This window comes from Falco cherrug, chromosome 2 (genome assembly GCF_023634085.1).
Source record: "Falco cherrug isolate bFalChe1 chromosome 2, bFalChe1.pri, whole genome shotgun sequence".
Lineage (NCBI taxonomy): Eukaryota > Metazoa > Chordata > Aves > Falconiformes > Falconidae > Falco > Falco cherrug.
The window spans coordinates 121,267,368-121,284,390 of record NC_073698.1 but is presented as its reverse complement, the minus strand read 5'-3'; the positions used below and the strand labels follow the sequence as shown (position 1 = coordinate 121,284,390).

Below are 17,023 nucleotides of genomic sequence, written 5' to 3'. Positions count from 1 at the left end.
TAGTTATATAGCTCTAGCAAAGAGAAAGCCCTTTCCTGAAAGATGAGTTAAATTCACGTTTATCCACACCATGTTTAAGCCATTTATGGCAAATCCATATGAATTTGCATTTTAGACATCAATGATAAGTTCTTAAAACTCGGGGAAAACTGGCCTGAAATTAAGGATGTTATACCTGTGACTGTACTGACAAGAATATTCGGGTTCTGTGAAGCAAATGCAGATTTTACTTCCATAAAAATCTAAGAAGTTGGCCTGAAATTAAATGTGTCTGTGCTCACAACCTTATCTCATCGTGAACTTGGCGAAAACCTGCTGTCAAGCACAGGGGGACCTGGATTTTGTGGCACAAGATGAGCTCACTTCCCCCTGGAAGGCACATCTCTGCTCCACAACCACACACGGAGCAGAAGCCTGCTGGGCACGGCTCCCCCATTCAGACGCCCCAGCTGCTGGCAGAGCTGGCACCGCCTTTGGTCCCTCTGCATCGCACAGACATGGTCAGGGAAGCCAGGTCTCCTGTCCCATGGGGAACCTCAGCCTGTGTCCTGACTCTGTTGTTCCAGAGGTCATCAGAGAAGGTAATCACAATTTCAAGAGGGGATTAAAAAAAAAAAAAAAAAAAAAAAGAAGAAAAAAAAAGAAACCACCACCTATTACTTTTCTGTGGTTCCTCTGCTGGCATTAAGGGGATAGACATCATTTTAAAACTGACCTGAGAACTTTCAGTGAGAGCAATACAGTAACAGAAGGAGCATATGGAAATTACCATCTGACCTCCTCCAGCCAGCCTTAGTGCTGACGTCTGTTTCTCGCCTTCCAAAGGCGGGCAGTACTGCAGGAAGAATCATGTCTTTAGAGCAATTCAGTCTGACCGTTATGACAAAGGAAGCCCAAGAAGCAAGGCCCGGCTGCACAGCCAGGAGCACGGCGCTGCCAGGTGATGGAAGACAATCACGGGAAACCGTTACACAAGAGATACCAAATTATCAGCTGAGAGATGACACCAGAGGTTTTACCCCTGTGTAAGGTGTGCCTGCCTTACTGCTTATTCTGCATGAGCAACAGGGCAGGCAGCGCTGGGTGCTGGCTGCGGCTCTGCCCTGCCGAGTTAAGCTGCTCAGCTGTGTCCACAGGCTGTCACTCGGAACTGGACTGTACTCACGACTGTACTCACGTCAAGCTCCGGGCGCCCCAGCACAGCTGGATGTTCAGTAATCCAGGATGGGTCTTCTGGTGCCGGGTGTAGTATTTCTTTCACTGTGGAAATAAAAATACTTGGGATCTAAAGGCTGCAGTAGCAGTGCGGGGAAGCTGCTTTGGAAGAGTGACTGAAAAACCTCCCTCATCTCAGATTTGGAAGTAAAATCTTTTCCAAAGGTTTGCCAGCAAGATTTTGTTTCTGGAAATGCCCTCGGATCACTGACGGGAAGTACTGAGGGCAGAGGAGAGCAGAGGGGCAGGCAGCACTGCCCCGCCACCTCCAGCAGGGTTCTGGAACATTCAGCAGTAAAGCAGCCATTCCCTTCGCCTGCTCAAGGCCAGCACATGGCTACTCAGCTGAAGGTCATCTTGGTGCAGCAAGCATCATGTGAACCATGTTTCCCCTTCTAGTCCTGTTAATTTTTGGAAGTATTGCCAAAATTGCATACCACAAACCTCTGTGTCAAAGAACAAAAAAACCTAAGAGGCAAATTAATGGATTAAGAAGGGGATACTACTGCTAATGGCTTAGCCTGGTTAAGATCAGAGCAAAACAAGCTACAAAACAGTTGGTTTTGTTGTTTCCTTTTAATTATTCAGAGAGCAGCTGAATAATTAACTCATCTGAGATTTATTTTATAAAACTGCAGATGCATGGCCAACCAGTGCATCATAATTAATACCCACCATTAGTAAGCTGGAGAGAGTTAGGGTCTAAAGACAAGGACGTGTTTTCAAGCAAGGCATTTTTCTGAAGTATTTCAGCAACGTAATCTCGGAAGTCACTAATAGTGTACACAACTGTTGGATTATCCTCTATGCCCATAAAGGAGTTGTCCTCCACCTTGTTGGAATGAAGGTTGATGAGGTCCCAGGTGGCATTGCTGATGGCTTTTCCATCAAACATAACAGCATAGCGAACTTCCACCCCGCTTCAGTTGTACAAAGAGAAAAAACACAGATAAGAGATGCAAGGTTTTCCGATGTATAGCAAACAGTGTGATTTTTTTTCCCCCCCCAAGAAATGTGGGGTCATTACTGTGTCAATACTCTCTTTTAATATAAAAATATATTACTTTAAAGGATCCTAAATAAAAACAACGTAATTCTTTTCACACTTGTGTCTGCCTGCCTGTGCTCTCCACCACTGCAAAGTCCTCATGGAAAAGGCTACCAGCACCTGCTGTCAGGTTGGCCCCAGCAGGAGCGCGGCAGACAGATCAGGACATTGGCTTTCTGCTAGCATTATCAACGGGCCCACCGGCACGCAGCGCTGTGAGTGACAACTTTAAGATCATGCCAAATGATGGGAACGGCTCTGAGGTATGAAAACAGCCAGGAAAACCAGGCTGTATATAGTAGCAACCTACTGTAGCTGGAGGGAGCCCTGATCGCCGTCACTGTGCAGCATCAATCTACTTGAATTCATGTCTTTAATAGTGATGAGATGCTATTTAATAGAGTTCAACATTGGGAACATTTTTCTAGACTCATTTGATCATTTATTCTTTAACTACATTTTGCATCTGTGTACAGCTTAGCCTTTTTCATATCAGCCCTCCTCCATTTTCTTTTCCCAAAGATGCCTGGATGTCCCCTCCCACGTGACAGCGTAGGCAGCAATCACGTTCCCATGCCCTGGGCATAAGCACAGGGGAGCTTTAGAAAATATATCATGTTTTGCCTGTACACCAGGCACAGCAAGAACATGAAGTAAACTAAGAAGTGTTAGAAAAATGTGCTCCAAAGACAGGTCCTCTTCATTCCACAGAGCTGGACTGGATTGCTAAAGGATGGCTCTCCTCAGAGAAGCCTCCAAAGCCCCAGCACCAGACACAACAGAGGCGTAATCAGCAAACGCTGACTGCTGTGTGTCAGGAGCCGCTGGAGCTTCGCTGCTGGCTGTGTCATGGAACTGAGCCCACCAAAGGCTCACCTGGGCGCTCACTGGCAGCAGGGGAAAAAAAAGTCAGCAGTAGTGAAAAGGCACAGCAAAGACTGAACACAGTATGTTCCCCAGAAGTAACATTGAAGCTTAATACAACTGTGCTGTCAGTTGCAGTTAATAATTCCTAACGAATAACTACGACACCCTCATCTGTCTGGAAAGGGCTAAAACATCTGGTGCTTGGAACACAGCCGCTGTGAATAGCTGCATGCATTAGCCTGCAGAAGTGCAGAGTAGGAGAGGGTGGCTTTAAGGCACTGTTGTTTGTGAAGAGAGTTGTGTTTTCTACCCTTTCATCTAAAGTTAAAATGCTCATTCTCTGTAAAACTGTTTGTGGAAACTGGCTATGCCTTTGCTAAGACACAAAAGAGCCTTTCATCAAGTTAAAGGCTGCAGTTCATTTTCTGTCTTATGAAATTCTTAAAATACTCAAAGGAGGGGAATTTTGGATGCTTAACCTCCATATGTCTGATGAAACCCAAGTCCAGACCGATCCCATCTTTTGCTCAGTCACGTTTACAAAACTACTGCAAAGATGTGCAGCACCTCTGGCCTTGAGGTAGCCAAGCCAGCTGCCTTTGCTGGACAGCTATGGTTTTCTTACCTACTTTAATTTCTGTAATAATCATTCCATACCTGCTCAAGACTTTCTTGCAAAGCATAAAGACCTTGAGTCATCATTAAGCAATTTTGTTTTCTTCACAAAAGACACTCCCGTACACAAGTTAGCCCAGTAGCTGACTTGTGTTTAAGAAGATTTTCCCCAAGTAGTTTTTTATGATTAGGACTTAAATAAGCAAATTACATTTATCCATAATCAAAACAGATTAGTGACTTGCAGTTTCTGGTAGAACCCCCTCACATAATATTTATGCTGGATAACTATCTCACTGGAGCCAAAACTACAAATCCCCCACAGTGCCCTCCAGCTAAGCATGTTTTTCCAGCTGTATGATGATAATATCTATAAAAAAATTGTCTTTACCTGCCGTCCTCAGGAGGTCTGCATATAGAAACACAACAAAACAACAGCAAAACCTGTTAAATCAATGTTATCACTTCCTTCAAGTCTTCCAAATTTAACAAATTTGCTTTGGTTATTCTACAGGGCATACAAATTTGAAAAAGCATACCGCAAAATAGTTATAAGCTGCATAGTTACTCTGCTACGTAACTGATCTACTTTCAGTGAACTGAGATACTTCTTGTTGGTCACAAGGAATCAGCAGAGCAGAGCCATCGCAATTACTGCAAATAATGCAGGTAAATTGCTGTCAGAAAATCAAGGTGCACTAATCCTACCTAAAGGTTTAGTTTACAAACACATTTTTTTGTCTTGCACAGCAGAGTACAGGGCTCTGATACTTTGCCAGAAATATCAACCTTTTATTTGCCTTCTCAAAGGAACCAAGAGCTTGCAGATGTATTGGACTGCAGATACCAAGATGGAAGGGTTTGCTACCTTCCAGGCTGGAAATCGAATGCAGCCTAGGGTTCCAACCATAAAACCTTTCTCACCTTGGCTGCCTGTATTCTAGCTAGAATATTCCAGCCAAAAAAGAGAGTTAAAACATTGCGTATCACTTATCAAACTATTCACCCACCTTTGCTTTGGCCAAAGAAAAAAAAAAAGACTTTTACACATCTTAAACACCAACCTTTAGAGGCATCCCAAATTAATATTAAGTTGTTGAAAAAAAATTAAATACACATTTTTCCAAAAAGGTTTTTGTGTTCTTCCTTGTTTAATACTAGGACACGTCAATAGTACTGAAGAAGTATCAGATAGTAGTTTTACATTAGAAAAGAACTCTTAATGTTAGGATGGAATCTTTAATAAGAATGCCTTGTCTTAAAATCAAGGCAAGCGTATCATGTGAGAATCTCTGGTGGATGCCAGGAGCAAAAAAAGAGATGATTACATTTACATACAATTCTGTATTTCCATTTCAACCTCTGTATAGAGGTACCAAACAGGAAAGCACTTGTCCTTTGGTTAATACATCCCAGGGACTCCAACAACACATGCCCGATGTTCTTCCAAGTGTGGCACTAGCCCATCGCCCCCCCATCCATGATCAGTTTCAGTCACTGCACACATGTCAGCATCTGCTTACCTGTAATCCAGGATATGGATGCTTTTGTATCCAGGTAGTCCTTCAAATACACTTCTGATCTATTTTGGGGAGAAAACAAAAAATTAACACATATTTCCTCCACCCTAGTCATTTTTTACGAAAAATCAAGAAGTATTTTCAACATTTTCTTACCCAAAAAAAAAAATTATCTCAGCTGTTATATCTAATACGAGAAAAACAGTTAAATATTCTCTCTCTTTACAGAAGAAGAGTTTCAGTGACATTGTTTCATTACTAAAAAAGGAAAAGCGAAAGTAAGAACAACAACATCCAGCATTTCCCAAGAACCATACAGGAACATTCAGAGGGCGGGGCGAGATTCAAAGAGATTCAAACAGACCCTGCAGAGATCTGCACTGCCCATAGCAAACGACATCCCTTCTCTCATTCTCAGTCTTCTCTGCCCAAAAGGTTTCCATTCCCTCCCGAACCTCTCCGAGTTAAAAAGAAGTCAGGAAAATGCTTTGGACCTTAGCAACTTAAACAAGAGGAGCAGCGGCCGCTGTAGCAACAGGGACCTTTAGAGCCCAAAGAGGCACTGATGTGTTCTGTAGGGAGAACACGGCTCGTCCCCACTGCCCCGAACACGGGAGGGGCTCAGGAGGGAATGGCAGCGCTATGCAAGAGACAAGCGAGGGCAGCAAACTGGCAGCACATCCAGGCCTAATTCAGCTATGTCACACAAGACAAAAACCAAGAATTAAAACATTGAAGGTTCATGCCTGTTTGGAGTTTTGTTCTTCCTCCAAAAAGATCCTTGCCAGTTGAGGATTATTTTTTACTCCTCAAATTCTTCTTTCCCTCCCCAATCTCTCTATTTTTAAACTGTCTCTGGTGAGACTTAAACAATTGAAGCACTGCAGACTTTCTTTTTTTCAAGAGCTTCTTTATCCAAGCACAGAGAAAACCAGGCAAGGGATCAAAGGAGTGGAACATCCGTGTGCCAGGTGGCTTCTGTCCCATCTGACATTTCTTACACAAACACACTATGGCATGGCTACTTGGCCACACAACTAGGAAAATTAAGACGTCTAGCCTATGCTAGCAACTTGTGACAGTTGGGGTGATGCTTTCTGGCTGCAGTGAAGGGTACATGTCTTTCCCATCAGGCCTGGGATCTGGCACAGGGTTAGCCCCAGTAAAAGGGATTCAACAAAGGACCCCAACTGGGTGGCACTAAGAAAGAAGCAAAGCTAGAGAAAAGATAAGCCTCATGACATGCTGCTGCTTGGCACCCTAGGTGCCTCTCCCAAGAGAAAGGAAAGCAAACTCTCTGCCCCAGGGAACGACGGTAATAAAATTACCATTGCTGTAGACAACATTTTGAAAAATATCGGAAACAACAGGGAGAGGAAAGCTAGGAGACAGCAGTATGATTGCACTTTAAATATGCGCTTGTATACTGGTGGGCCAGTAACTTTATGTGTAGCATACAAATTAAAACATTACATTTTAATTAAAATTAAATTAACTTGAAATCAAGTTTTAATAAATCCTGCATATGTGTGTATATGTATACATTTATATGCATATGCACATATGTATTTTTTCTTTGAAGTAGGTGCCTAACAGTCTAAACCATGCTTCATTCCCACTGACTCCAACGGGATTTAAGCGCGTGCTTAAGAGCTGGCTGAAGAGTTTTAAAACGTGCTCGCGTGCACTGCTGATTCCGGGTGTGACTGAAGAGCAAGGGTTGTCTCAGCAGCCCAGATCCCAGAAAGCGTCTCGCTGCAGTGCACAACAACTCATTGGAAGAAATGTCGCTCCTGAGCAGAAATAATGAATGAATCCTGCTGTTTGCAGCTTATTCCCGTTTCCTCATCTCTCATCTACTCTGTCTACACAGATGCTCTAGACTGATGCCAGACTTTCTTCTGCAGTCCAAAATCTGGACACCATGTAATTGCCAGGACACCCTGTGTCCTGCCCTGGTGCTCAGCACCTGTAGGATTGCCGGAGTGTGCCCACACAGGCAAGTGCTGGTGGCCCCGAGCCTTCTGCCTGCACTCCCCACTGATGCTGTGCTACAGCTGCACGACTGCGGCTGCCCCCCAGCACCGGCTGATGGCTCTGGACCGCAGCCAAGTCACATCCTGCCATCTGAGAGCATGGGCAGGCTCGTTTGCTGAGACCCTTGAAATCATCTTTTTCACTCCCCAGTTTCAAACCAAGTGCATTATGCAAGAATTCAAACTGGACAAGGAGATAAGAAAGCACTGAAAGAAACTCTAGGCAGACCAGCCACTAGAGAAATGTTAGCCGTATCTTTAAAATTTAGGATTTCAAGTCCTAAAACTTTAAGAACTAATGAAGTTGCATCAAGAGGCAAACAACAATCTTGTCACTTCTCTGCAAGTTTAAAAGTTCTGCGGCAGTAACACAGACAGGGAGAGGTACTGAAAAATTCTGCCAGGGTGGTAAGGCCAAAGTCAGCCGTGGCAGAAACAGGTCTTTAAAGGGACTAAAGTAAGTGGGAATGTTTTTCATTTGTTAATAACATCTGATAGGTTCTTTTGCTAACACAAAGTAAATTAAGGAAATTAGAATATGGGGGTGGGGGGTGTGGGTAGAGAGAGAGAGAGCAAGTGCACACGCAGTCAGTCCTTCAGGAAGGTCCTGTTGAGGTGAGGTCTGAATTCAGGGGTTCAGCATTATTTCCTGAGCCTCCCAAAGGCATACTTTTACCTCTTGCCTGCAAATACGACCGCAGGTTATTTCATGGCAAACACAGAAAGAAAACTAGAGTAACTGGCCTTTGGCCGCTGGTCTGCTACACAGGCTGTATGGCACTGCTCCCTCAGGCAGCGTGTCACAGGCCGCAGTGTCACACAGTCCGTCCATTCGCACAGTGAGCATTTTCCAGCCTACCTCGGGCAACAAAACCCTAAGCTGGTTCTGCAGAGCCCATGAGAAACAGGCAGCCCTAAGGCAGGAGCTGTCTGCTGCTGCTGCTTCGCTGGGCCAACAAGGGAGAAAGGAAGTCAGGGAAGGTCGTCACCTGAGAAATTAACTGATGAGAGAGCAGCTGATGCTTCGCAGCAGCTGGATCACTCAGCTCCTCGCTGTACTTTTCACCAACGATCAGAATGCTGAACTCTACCATCTGCTCAGCTGCAGGTCTCACTAGCTTCTCATCCTGCTTCTTGATCTCATTATTGATCTGGAAGGGAAGGAAGATGGGAGAAAACAGGTGATTTAATGCCTTTTGTTGTTGTTTTGACTTTCAGGTTTTTTATAAGAAAAAAATCCTCATTACTCACCACAGACCAGCTTCCTACCTATCCTGGATTTACTCCATGTAAAAAGCATTCCTAGATACATATGTACACATATGACCTGCCATCTGTCAACAGTACCCTACATTCCTAAGCCTGGGTTCAAACGTCTTTCTTACGTGGGCCAGAAGCTCCTCCAGCTGCTGCAAACCTGGAGGCTTCTCTGGCTGGTGATGGGGCAGAAAACCTGAGCCCTCTCCATCAATACTGTACGGACAGGAACACCTCAGGGCAGCAGTGGTGGCCACACTGATGGTCACGGATATACTTAATGACACACGAAAACTGGTGCAAAGTACAGCACGCCCACTTCAGCCATCAGCACGCACGCCTGCCCTGTGCAGTAATGGAGTAGAGCCTGTCCTCAGGGGCACAGGCAGCAACCAGCAAGGCAATCTACTGAGCAAGAACATTTTTTGAGAACTCTTGTATTGCAGACAATTCTATTTTCCATTTGCACATTTCTAGTGCTAGTCTATCGAGTTGACCTCAGCTACAAACAGAAATCCAGTTGTGTGGGATGTTCCCATAGCAACTGGAAGTGCAGCTATGGATACACAGACAGCTCACCTGAGCCCAGTCAGCAACAAGCTCATTTACCCCAAATTTACTCATTTATCACAAGGCTCCTACTTCCTATTGCACCTGGAAGACAAGTTACCTTCGCCAAGCTCTACATCAAGAGCCGCACCCTGTAAGTGAACAGCAGCCTCAGTGAGCGAAGGACACCCCAGGTACCCAGTAGGCAGCAGGAGACCTGCAGGGCCCTGCTGAGCTGAAGTGGTGGGCTTCACCTGGCAGGCGAGCAGCTGCCCAAGCAGCCCCACAGCAGGGGCTGTGCAACACAGCCCGCAAGCATGATGTCGGGGCTGCCGCAGGCAGCAGCGAGTTCCAGGTTTTAATCTAATGCGAACGACTGAGCAACACAGGAAGAGCATGCTCTGCTTAGCTCCCCAGCATTTTACAACCAGCACACTACTCCTTGTGGTATACTGAAAGACATGAGAAAAACCAGATCTTCTTTCATGGTTTTGTTCTGAAAGAAAAAATTGAGATTTGGAGGCAGGGAAGGCTAGCTTAAGTTAACTTTAGCCAAATAGCCAAATGCCTTTGGCCATTTACATCCAGTTGTTGCTTTTTCTCAAATAAAAAGGAAAGAAAGAGTGCCAACAAAACAGATCTTTTCAGCAAAACTGGAGCCCGTGTTATGTACGGTGCAGGAAATGGAAGAACCTTTCTCCAGAATGTTTATCTGCCACCAGTGAGTGACTTACTGTTTAGGGACTCTTAAAAATTTTTAGTTAAATTCTCTTCCTCCCCCAATCCCTTTTTTTACTAGATAAATTTGTTAAGGACCATAATGACTGGTATGCTACTTAAAGCTGGTCAGCATGTGGGAGGCACACACTTAGCAGGTATATATATATGCTGCTACTGTATGGCTGTTTGCAACACCATGTAGATTCAATCATTTATCAGCCCCCCAAAAACAAAAGTACAGTCAACATATGAGTGCAGAAGGTGAGCTTTGCTCACTCTTGGTCTTGTAACTGGCGATGTGTTTTGGCTGCACAGAGCAATGATGAGGTGTGATGTAACTGCACAGAGTGAAAACACTGTAGCAGCAGCAATCTAATTCTGGCTTATTTCTGATTTACTGAGTGGTCCTATTCTCTGCTTAGGCAGAAATACTTCAGGCAATTCTGTTTCAAAAAAGAATAATGGTGTACACGGGATCAAAGCGCCAAGGCTCTTGGTACATAATATGAAGTCAGACCCTGGACTTGAGTCAGCAGCTGTCTGCCTGTTTCATATTCAGTATTTATTCTTAGAAGGACAATACCAGAGCTCCAGTCAGCTCTGAAAGCTCTAGAAGAACGTACAGCTTGGCCCAGCTTTGTTTCATGGCCATACCAGGTTACAGAACAGTGCACAGCTAAATCCAGTACCATAAAACAGCTTCTACTTATATGCAGCATGTGTGACTAAGCTTCTCAGCAAATCCACTGAGAGTTTCATGTTTATAAGAAAACAAAAGCCAGCTGATTCGTACCACTGGTTTGCAAAATGTTCTTGACTCATATAGGCCCATGAATACTGCAACTGAATTCTAGAGTTTGGGCTTAAATTTTAATCCAGAGGAGCTGTTTCCTGGAAGCAAATACTTCCCTGGGACCTGTGTAGTGGTCAGCACTTCTGAAGGCCAGCTCACTGCTACAGAGACGTTTTAAGTACTTGATGTATGTAGGCTTCCCTGTGTCGGGAGTTGTGCTTAAATATCAGGGTAAGGGTGACTGTAAGGTGATGGATAGAAGTTCGTCTGTGTCAGCAGAGGAAAAGGAGCAGAAAACCAGAAGGAATGTTCAAGGTTATCCAGGCCACCTCTCTGCTGTCCTGCAGAACTGTACCACGCAGACCTTCGAAACAAGAGTACAGCCGATTTGGGGTGTATTGTGTTTCCACAGGAATAATAACGCTGCGCATTCTTCTTGGAACTGTCAGAAGCCCTAGGCGTTCCCTGTCTAGTCCCATGTCACCGGCAAAATCCTTACCTGGTAGCTCAACTAATCTGTTCTCTCTCACTGTCAGGGATGGGGCACTGCAAAGCCTCTGCAAATGAAAAAATGCCTACCCTGGAAATTATTTAAAACTTTCTAAAGCTCCTTTCCTGTTTTTATGAAACCTTAATTTGTGTCAACACACTATGCTATACAACACCTTTAAGTACTAGGAAATGCACATGACCATGAATAATATTTAGGAAAGGCAACAGAATGCTGAAGTGAATGAAAAAACCCACACACTCACAGTAGTGTCTGCATCTTCGATCTCATGGATGGTACCACCCGCAGGACTCTCAGCGGAGATCTCATGAGGGGGAGGAACATTGGCAGCTGCATCTGAGTTTGAAAGACAGCAGTATTATTTTGTTTGGGGGGGGGGTTCATACCCGTGGACATGTAGATACACACAGAGGCAGTTTAGCAGGCGTAAACTGACAGTAAAATTTGATTCCTATACCCATCATCGTGACAGAAACAACAAGGGAAACACCTGAAGAGCCTGAGGGAAAGTATCAAATACACTAATCAGAATAAAATGCTAATGACCTATCTAAGCAGATGTGGTTTTGGGAACATGAAGTTAAGTGCATTAAAAAGTGCACAGAACTTCTTTCACAAGTAGGATTTTCAGGACTCATACAATAACAAAATAACATCAGCATACAACATGATCTCCAAATCACAAACAGCATTATCTGAGATGCAAAAACTAACAGCTCTTTCTGAAACCCAAGCAGTATTGAATTTCTCAATTTTCTAGCAATTCAGAATCAGCAAGAGTTAGGTGAAAACTGACCTCTCAATGTGGTAACATCACCATCCAAAGCTGGAGTTGGAGTCCCACTACTGCTAAATAAAAATAAAATCAGAAATTGAAATTGGACACAGTTAGGTAGTTTTATTAGTTTTTGATTTACCTGTGATTCTGCTGCCACACAAAAAGTAGGTCTGCAGAATTACTACATCATGGTACTACTTTGCTGACAACCTTCATAAAAATTATGCAGTTCTGTAGTATTTCAGTTATCTTTTGCAACTTAGATATTGGGTCCCTTGCATCACACAGCACATCCTGTGCCCCTCTGGGCTGCTAACCTCCATATATTCCCACTGACTTGGGAGTCCCACCCAAAAATACATTCTGCCTTCCAGCAGTTCTGTAAAAGTAGCAGATGTGAAGACCAGGGATAGAACACAAAGATAACCTGTCAAATTCTATTAAATGCTCAGGTTTTAAAATACTCTCCAGTGCACTGAAACACCACAACTGTACCGAAATCACTGCTAGAAGATGGGTTCTTTTCGTCATGACTTTTACTCTGCCTATTTGGAAATCTTCAAAAGGCACCAGTTTCCAAATACAATTATTGTATTCATACACACATAAAACAACTCTAGGCCAAATGTGAAAAATAAAAACATTTCAGATAAAAATCAGATGAAGACTGTCAGCCTGAAGAAAAACTTAACAGCTTTGACATGGCTCCTACAGCAAACCCAAGCTCCTTGGGGCCAATACTGTAAAACCTGAGCAACCGTCAAGTTACCAAGATTGGGAGACATGTTCTGACAGAAACAAGTCTTCCCTAAATGAAGAAATGATTTTCCAGGTTTGTCATGTTTTTAATATATACAGCTCAACCTGCAAGATTGGAAGTTTAAGTGCTGGAGAGAAATGGAACTTCAGAAAACAAAGTTCATCGCACTGAGATACTTCTCCCATTTCTAAAGGAACTCCTTTGTTACTGGTGGTCATACTCGTGCCATAAAATAAGCACTGCAGCACGGTCTTCACTGTAACATATGTGGGCGCTGGTATGACGCAAGCCACAGCTCCTAGCCTTGCCAGGTTTGATTTCTGACTCACAGACCAGATTACTGGTCTTGCCATGTGTCCTCAAGCCAAACTCCACTCCAAGTTGAAGGTTATTTTGCCTCCTTCAGATGTATAGCCAGTCTCTGTATTGCTCCAAAACCCAAGGGCTCCCAGCACCAGCCAGACAACCAGCTCCAAAGCTACACTCCAACAATACCAGGGCATGAGCACGTGATCAAACATATGATCATTTCACTGAGTTAATGTCTCAAACACTGTTTCTCCCCCTGCCTCTAAGACATGTCACGCTCACCAATAAACAGACCTGAAGAAAAATCTGATTGATTTTCTATTTAAGTCAAGAATCTTTCCCCAGGAGGCACAGGCTGGTCCTGCACATAATGGATTAACCACACCAGAATATAGCGAGTTCAGGGAATGTTCAACTGACAGGGCAAGATCTACACAACAGCTATAAAATACTAAGAAAAAATAAAATAACCTCCAGATGAACAAAGCAGAAAATACTTATCCAAGAGCTTAAACAGTACCTTCATGTATTTTCTTGAACAACTGAAGCTGATGAAGCCTACGCAAGCTTTGAAATGTACAGTTGTTTGTGTCTGCTTCCATCTCGTGGACACTGCTACCTGTGTTCAGCCAGCACAGTGCAAGGTAACCCTCTACTCATTCTTTGACAACCTCAGTAAATCCTGGAATGATTTCCAAAACTGGAACGCCAAATTTTACTAGCAAGTATAATTTAGACAAGATATCCTCACTTATTCTCTGCCATTGCCATCCCACATATAAGGAGTCACATGTACCTCATTCAAAAAAATATCCACTTCTTTCTGCTAAAAAACCCAAACAACAGAAAAACACATTAGATGGGTTTATATTTTCTTAAGGATGCTGGTTATATTTCAGAGGAATTTCACTTCCTTATTTATCATCTTAGACCTGAAATAAAAACTATTGCTTAATTCTCAATTGGTCAGATTAATGATTTTCCAGTTAAATTCACTTAACTCCAAAGATGCATTCCTCTTACCAATTCAAATAGGCATTAAGATTACATCTATACCAGAGTCTCACCAAATTACAGCATCAGTGAATAAAGTATTTTAGCGCATCCCGTTTGACAATGGTATGTTCAGAAGCACATATGGTTCTGCTCCTCAGGAGAGGTGAGACGATCTGCGATTTTACTTACTACAAACCGTTTAGTGTAACTGAGGTCAGAATAAAAAAAAAAAAAAAAATATCAACAAAAGCAAATCGATGTGCAGTGAAACAATTCTGCTACAGGATTTGTAATGTTCTGTTCAGCTGAAGTGCTCAGACCTCTGTGTGAACGCCAGCTGAGCCTTCTATCAGCCCTCTTTTCTTTAGAAGGGGACAGCGAGAAGCAGAGTACAGAGCACCAGCACTGCTGCCCGCTGGCTGCTGCTCCAGGTCACCACAGACGCCACCTCCTGCAGACCTGTGCTGCACCTTGGCCACCTGAGCCCTTTTGAGATGCCCTACCTGACCAGCTGAGTGGCCGGCTCTGCGGTGGGCAAGCCTGGGCTAACGGCCAGAACTCCCACCCAGCCACTCGCTCACCACCCTTCTCCAGGAGGCAGGGGAGAAAATAAGGCGAAAATGCTTCAGAGGATAAAGACAGGAGGATCGCTTGCCAATTACCTCCACTGGCAAAACAGACCCAGCTGGCGGAAAGTTAAATTAACCTGTTGCATATTTAAATAGGTTTGGGTAGCGAGAAACAGACAAACATTAAAGCACCACCTACCCTCCACCCTCTGCCAGGCTCAGCTTCACTCCCCACTCCCGTACCCGGTGTGGGCCCTGCAGGGAATGCATGCCCGCCGCCCTGCCCTTGGCCTCCCGCATGCCACCATCTCGCACTGTGGCTGTTCCCTCCTCCTCCCCCCGCACCATGTTTCTGCCCTTTCTCACCCCGGCTTTCCCCGAGGTGCCCAGCCATGCCCTGCAGCAGGGCAGCCGGAGTGAGCAGGCTGCTAGTTATAGGTGCATCAAAACTAAATTATCTAAGTCTCAGAGGTCCCAGGGGACTCTCCCCGCCACTGACCCAAATGAGCAGCAGCTCTCCAACGGGGCGCTTCGGTAAGTAACGCCAGCTTATGCACCGGGTCAGCTGCTGCGTGGTGGCAACCACAGACTGAACCGGGCCACGGGGCAACCGCCAGAGCACTGAAAAGCGACATGAGGGTAACACTGCTGCCCTTACAGCACAGCAAACCCATCACCTCGAGCCGTAAGAGGCCACCATCTTTGTCAAAGCTTGGTAATGTATTCTTACTGGTAATGAGGGGCTTCTAAACACAAGCCCCCAAGACCTAACCAATTTTCTGACAAAATTCCAGTTCACAGCTGGCTGAAAATTAAAAGCCAAGGGCTTAAGTAAGACCTAGTAAATCCCTGATAAATCTAACCTAGTAAGACCAGTCAAGTATCAAATTTGGTCAAACTAACAGTTATCAGTTTTTCTCAGGAGGATAAAAATAATGTTTTAAGAAACTGCTATAATCAGCCTCACTTTATGCACAACATTGTTTTTTTCATTGCTTTACCAGAACGACAAGGTTTGCTTTCTTTTTGCATCCATTTCTTTTTGCCTTTTACTTCCCCTTAACATTATGATTTTTCAAATGCCCACTTTATTCACCTCCTAAAAAAGCAGCAATACTACCAGGTATCTCTAAGGAAGTCACTCAAAATGCACACAACAGCACATATACTGATTTGCCTGATCACACTACTCTTCAAGGTAAACACAGATCCAAATCCCCCTTCAGTCACACCATTTAAAATACAATATTTCTTTGCTCCCCCACCCCCCACCCACCAGGATTAATCCAGGGCCCAGGCTTTATTTTTCACTATAGCTACACAAGCAAGGCCCTCCAGGTGGAGGGACTATGTTCCAGCAAGAGCTTACTGTGAATTTGCAACACATACACATGAAACATAATTGCTATTGTCCTACCTGCATGAGTGATGCCCTGGACCACCTTGGCTGAGCAGTAAGCAAAATATAAAAACATACACATATGTATGGAGAGGCAGGAAGGAATGTATACAAGCAGACATCTAAGCAGCAGAACAAGCAACACTGCACTATGTTTCCTTGGCAGAAACAACCGGTTTCAGATCATGCAGCTGTTAGACGCCGGGATCTAGGCTGGCATAAGGCAAGACCCATAAGGGCCTCAGAAGTTGATCTGAAGCAAACAGTGCCTATGGATAGCCTATAGGTATTAACACAGCAAGCATGGCTCACAAATAAGGCTGCTACTCCCCCTTTTCAGACCCCACGGTGTGTACTTCTGTGCAATGTCAGTCACATCAGGAAGACCCACCAAAGCACACACAGGGTCCCACTGGCCCATGGGCAACTGCAGAGCCTAAACAAGTTCTTTCTGTGCAGCCATACTGTGTTGCTAAGGAGAAATAACACTCTGGATCTGTCAAATGAGGCATTGGTGAGACCACTGCACCTGCCCATGACATTTTTTAAAGGCGTTAGTCACATTTTCCCCTACATCACTCCTCAGCATTTAACACAAACCCAGCTCTGTGGCTGAAGCAGGTAACATCTTCAGATTTGAACTACACGTTCCAGACGTCCATCAGTCTATCAATGGTTGACATAGTTTATCAATTTGAATGTCCTAAAGACTAATTTGCTATGTCAAACATTTATTTATCTTAAACATTATTATTTCAGTGTTCATATTGCACAAAGAAGGGAAAATCCTTTCACAGTCCAATTTTCTCCTTTTTCAATATTTTAATCACATGTCCTTGAACTAAGCAAGTACGTGATTTCAGAGGTATTTTTATGCAAGAATGAAAGACTGAGCCTGGTATGTAGATCCTTTTCCTTTTAAATTGTACTTGCTTTTACCTTAATTTTCATTTAGGTAATTCTTGAATTTTGACTTCTTTTAGTTTTAAAGCAGGACAAACCTTTTATTTGCTACCTCACAGTAGGGAGCACAGAAGAAAATACACAACTGCAGAGGAGCAGCGTGGAACTCTTCACATTG

At 44.0% G+C, this 17,023-nt stretch overlaps 1 protein-coding gene across 5 annotated transcripts in view; it reads right to left on the bottom strand.

Annotated features, from left to right (window-relative positions):
* Positions 1 to 17,023, bottom strand: part of IMPG2 (interphotoreceptor matrix proteoglycan 2) — a 60,456-nt gene that overhangs the window by 12,288 nt on the left and 31,145 nt on the right. For 3 of the 5 annotated variants that reach the window (XR_008730759.1, XM_055701281.1, XM_055701282.1), the window contains exons 6-12: positions 11,928 to 11,980; positions 11,376 to 11,467; positions 8,291 to 8,452; positions 5,269 to 5,327; positions 4,137 to 4,154; positions 1,891 to 2,135; positions 1,166 to 1,260 (exon numbers count right to left, since the gene is read on the bottom strand). Coding sequence is in view for 4 of the 5 variants with exons in the window: in XM_055701281.1 (XP_055557256.1) it covers positions 1,166 to 1,260; positions 1,891 to 2,135; positions 4,137 to 4,154; positions 5,269 to 5,327; positions 8,291 to 8,452; positions 11,376 to 11,467; positions 11,928 to 11,980 (724 nt within the window). In the remaining variant the exon portion in view is untranslated. The remainder of the gene's footprint in view (positions 1 to 1,165; positions 1,261 to 1,890; positions 2,136 to 4,136; positions 4,155 to 5,268; positions 5,328 to 8,290; positions 8,453 to 11,375; positions 11,468 to 11,927; positions 11,981 to 17,023) is intronic. The other 2 variants (XM_055701280.1, XM_055701279.1) reach the window with 2 other exon arrangements.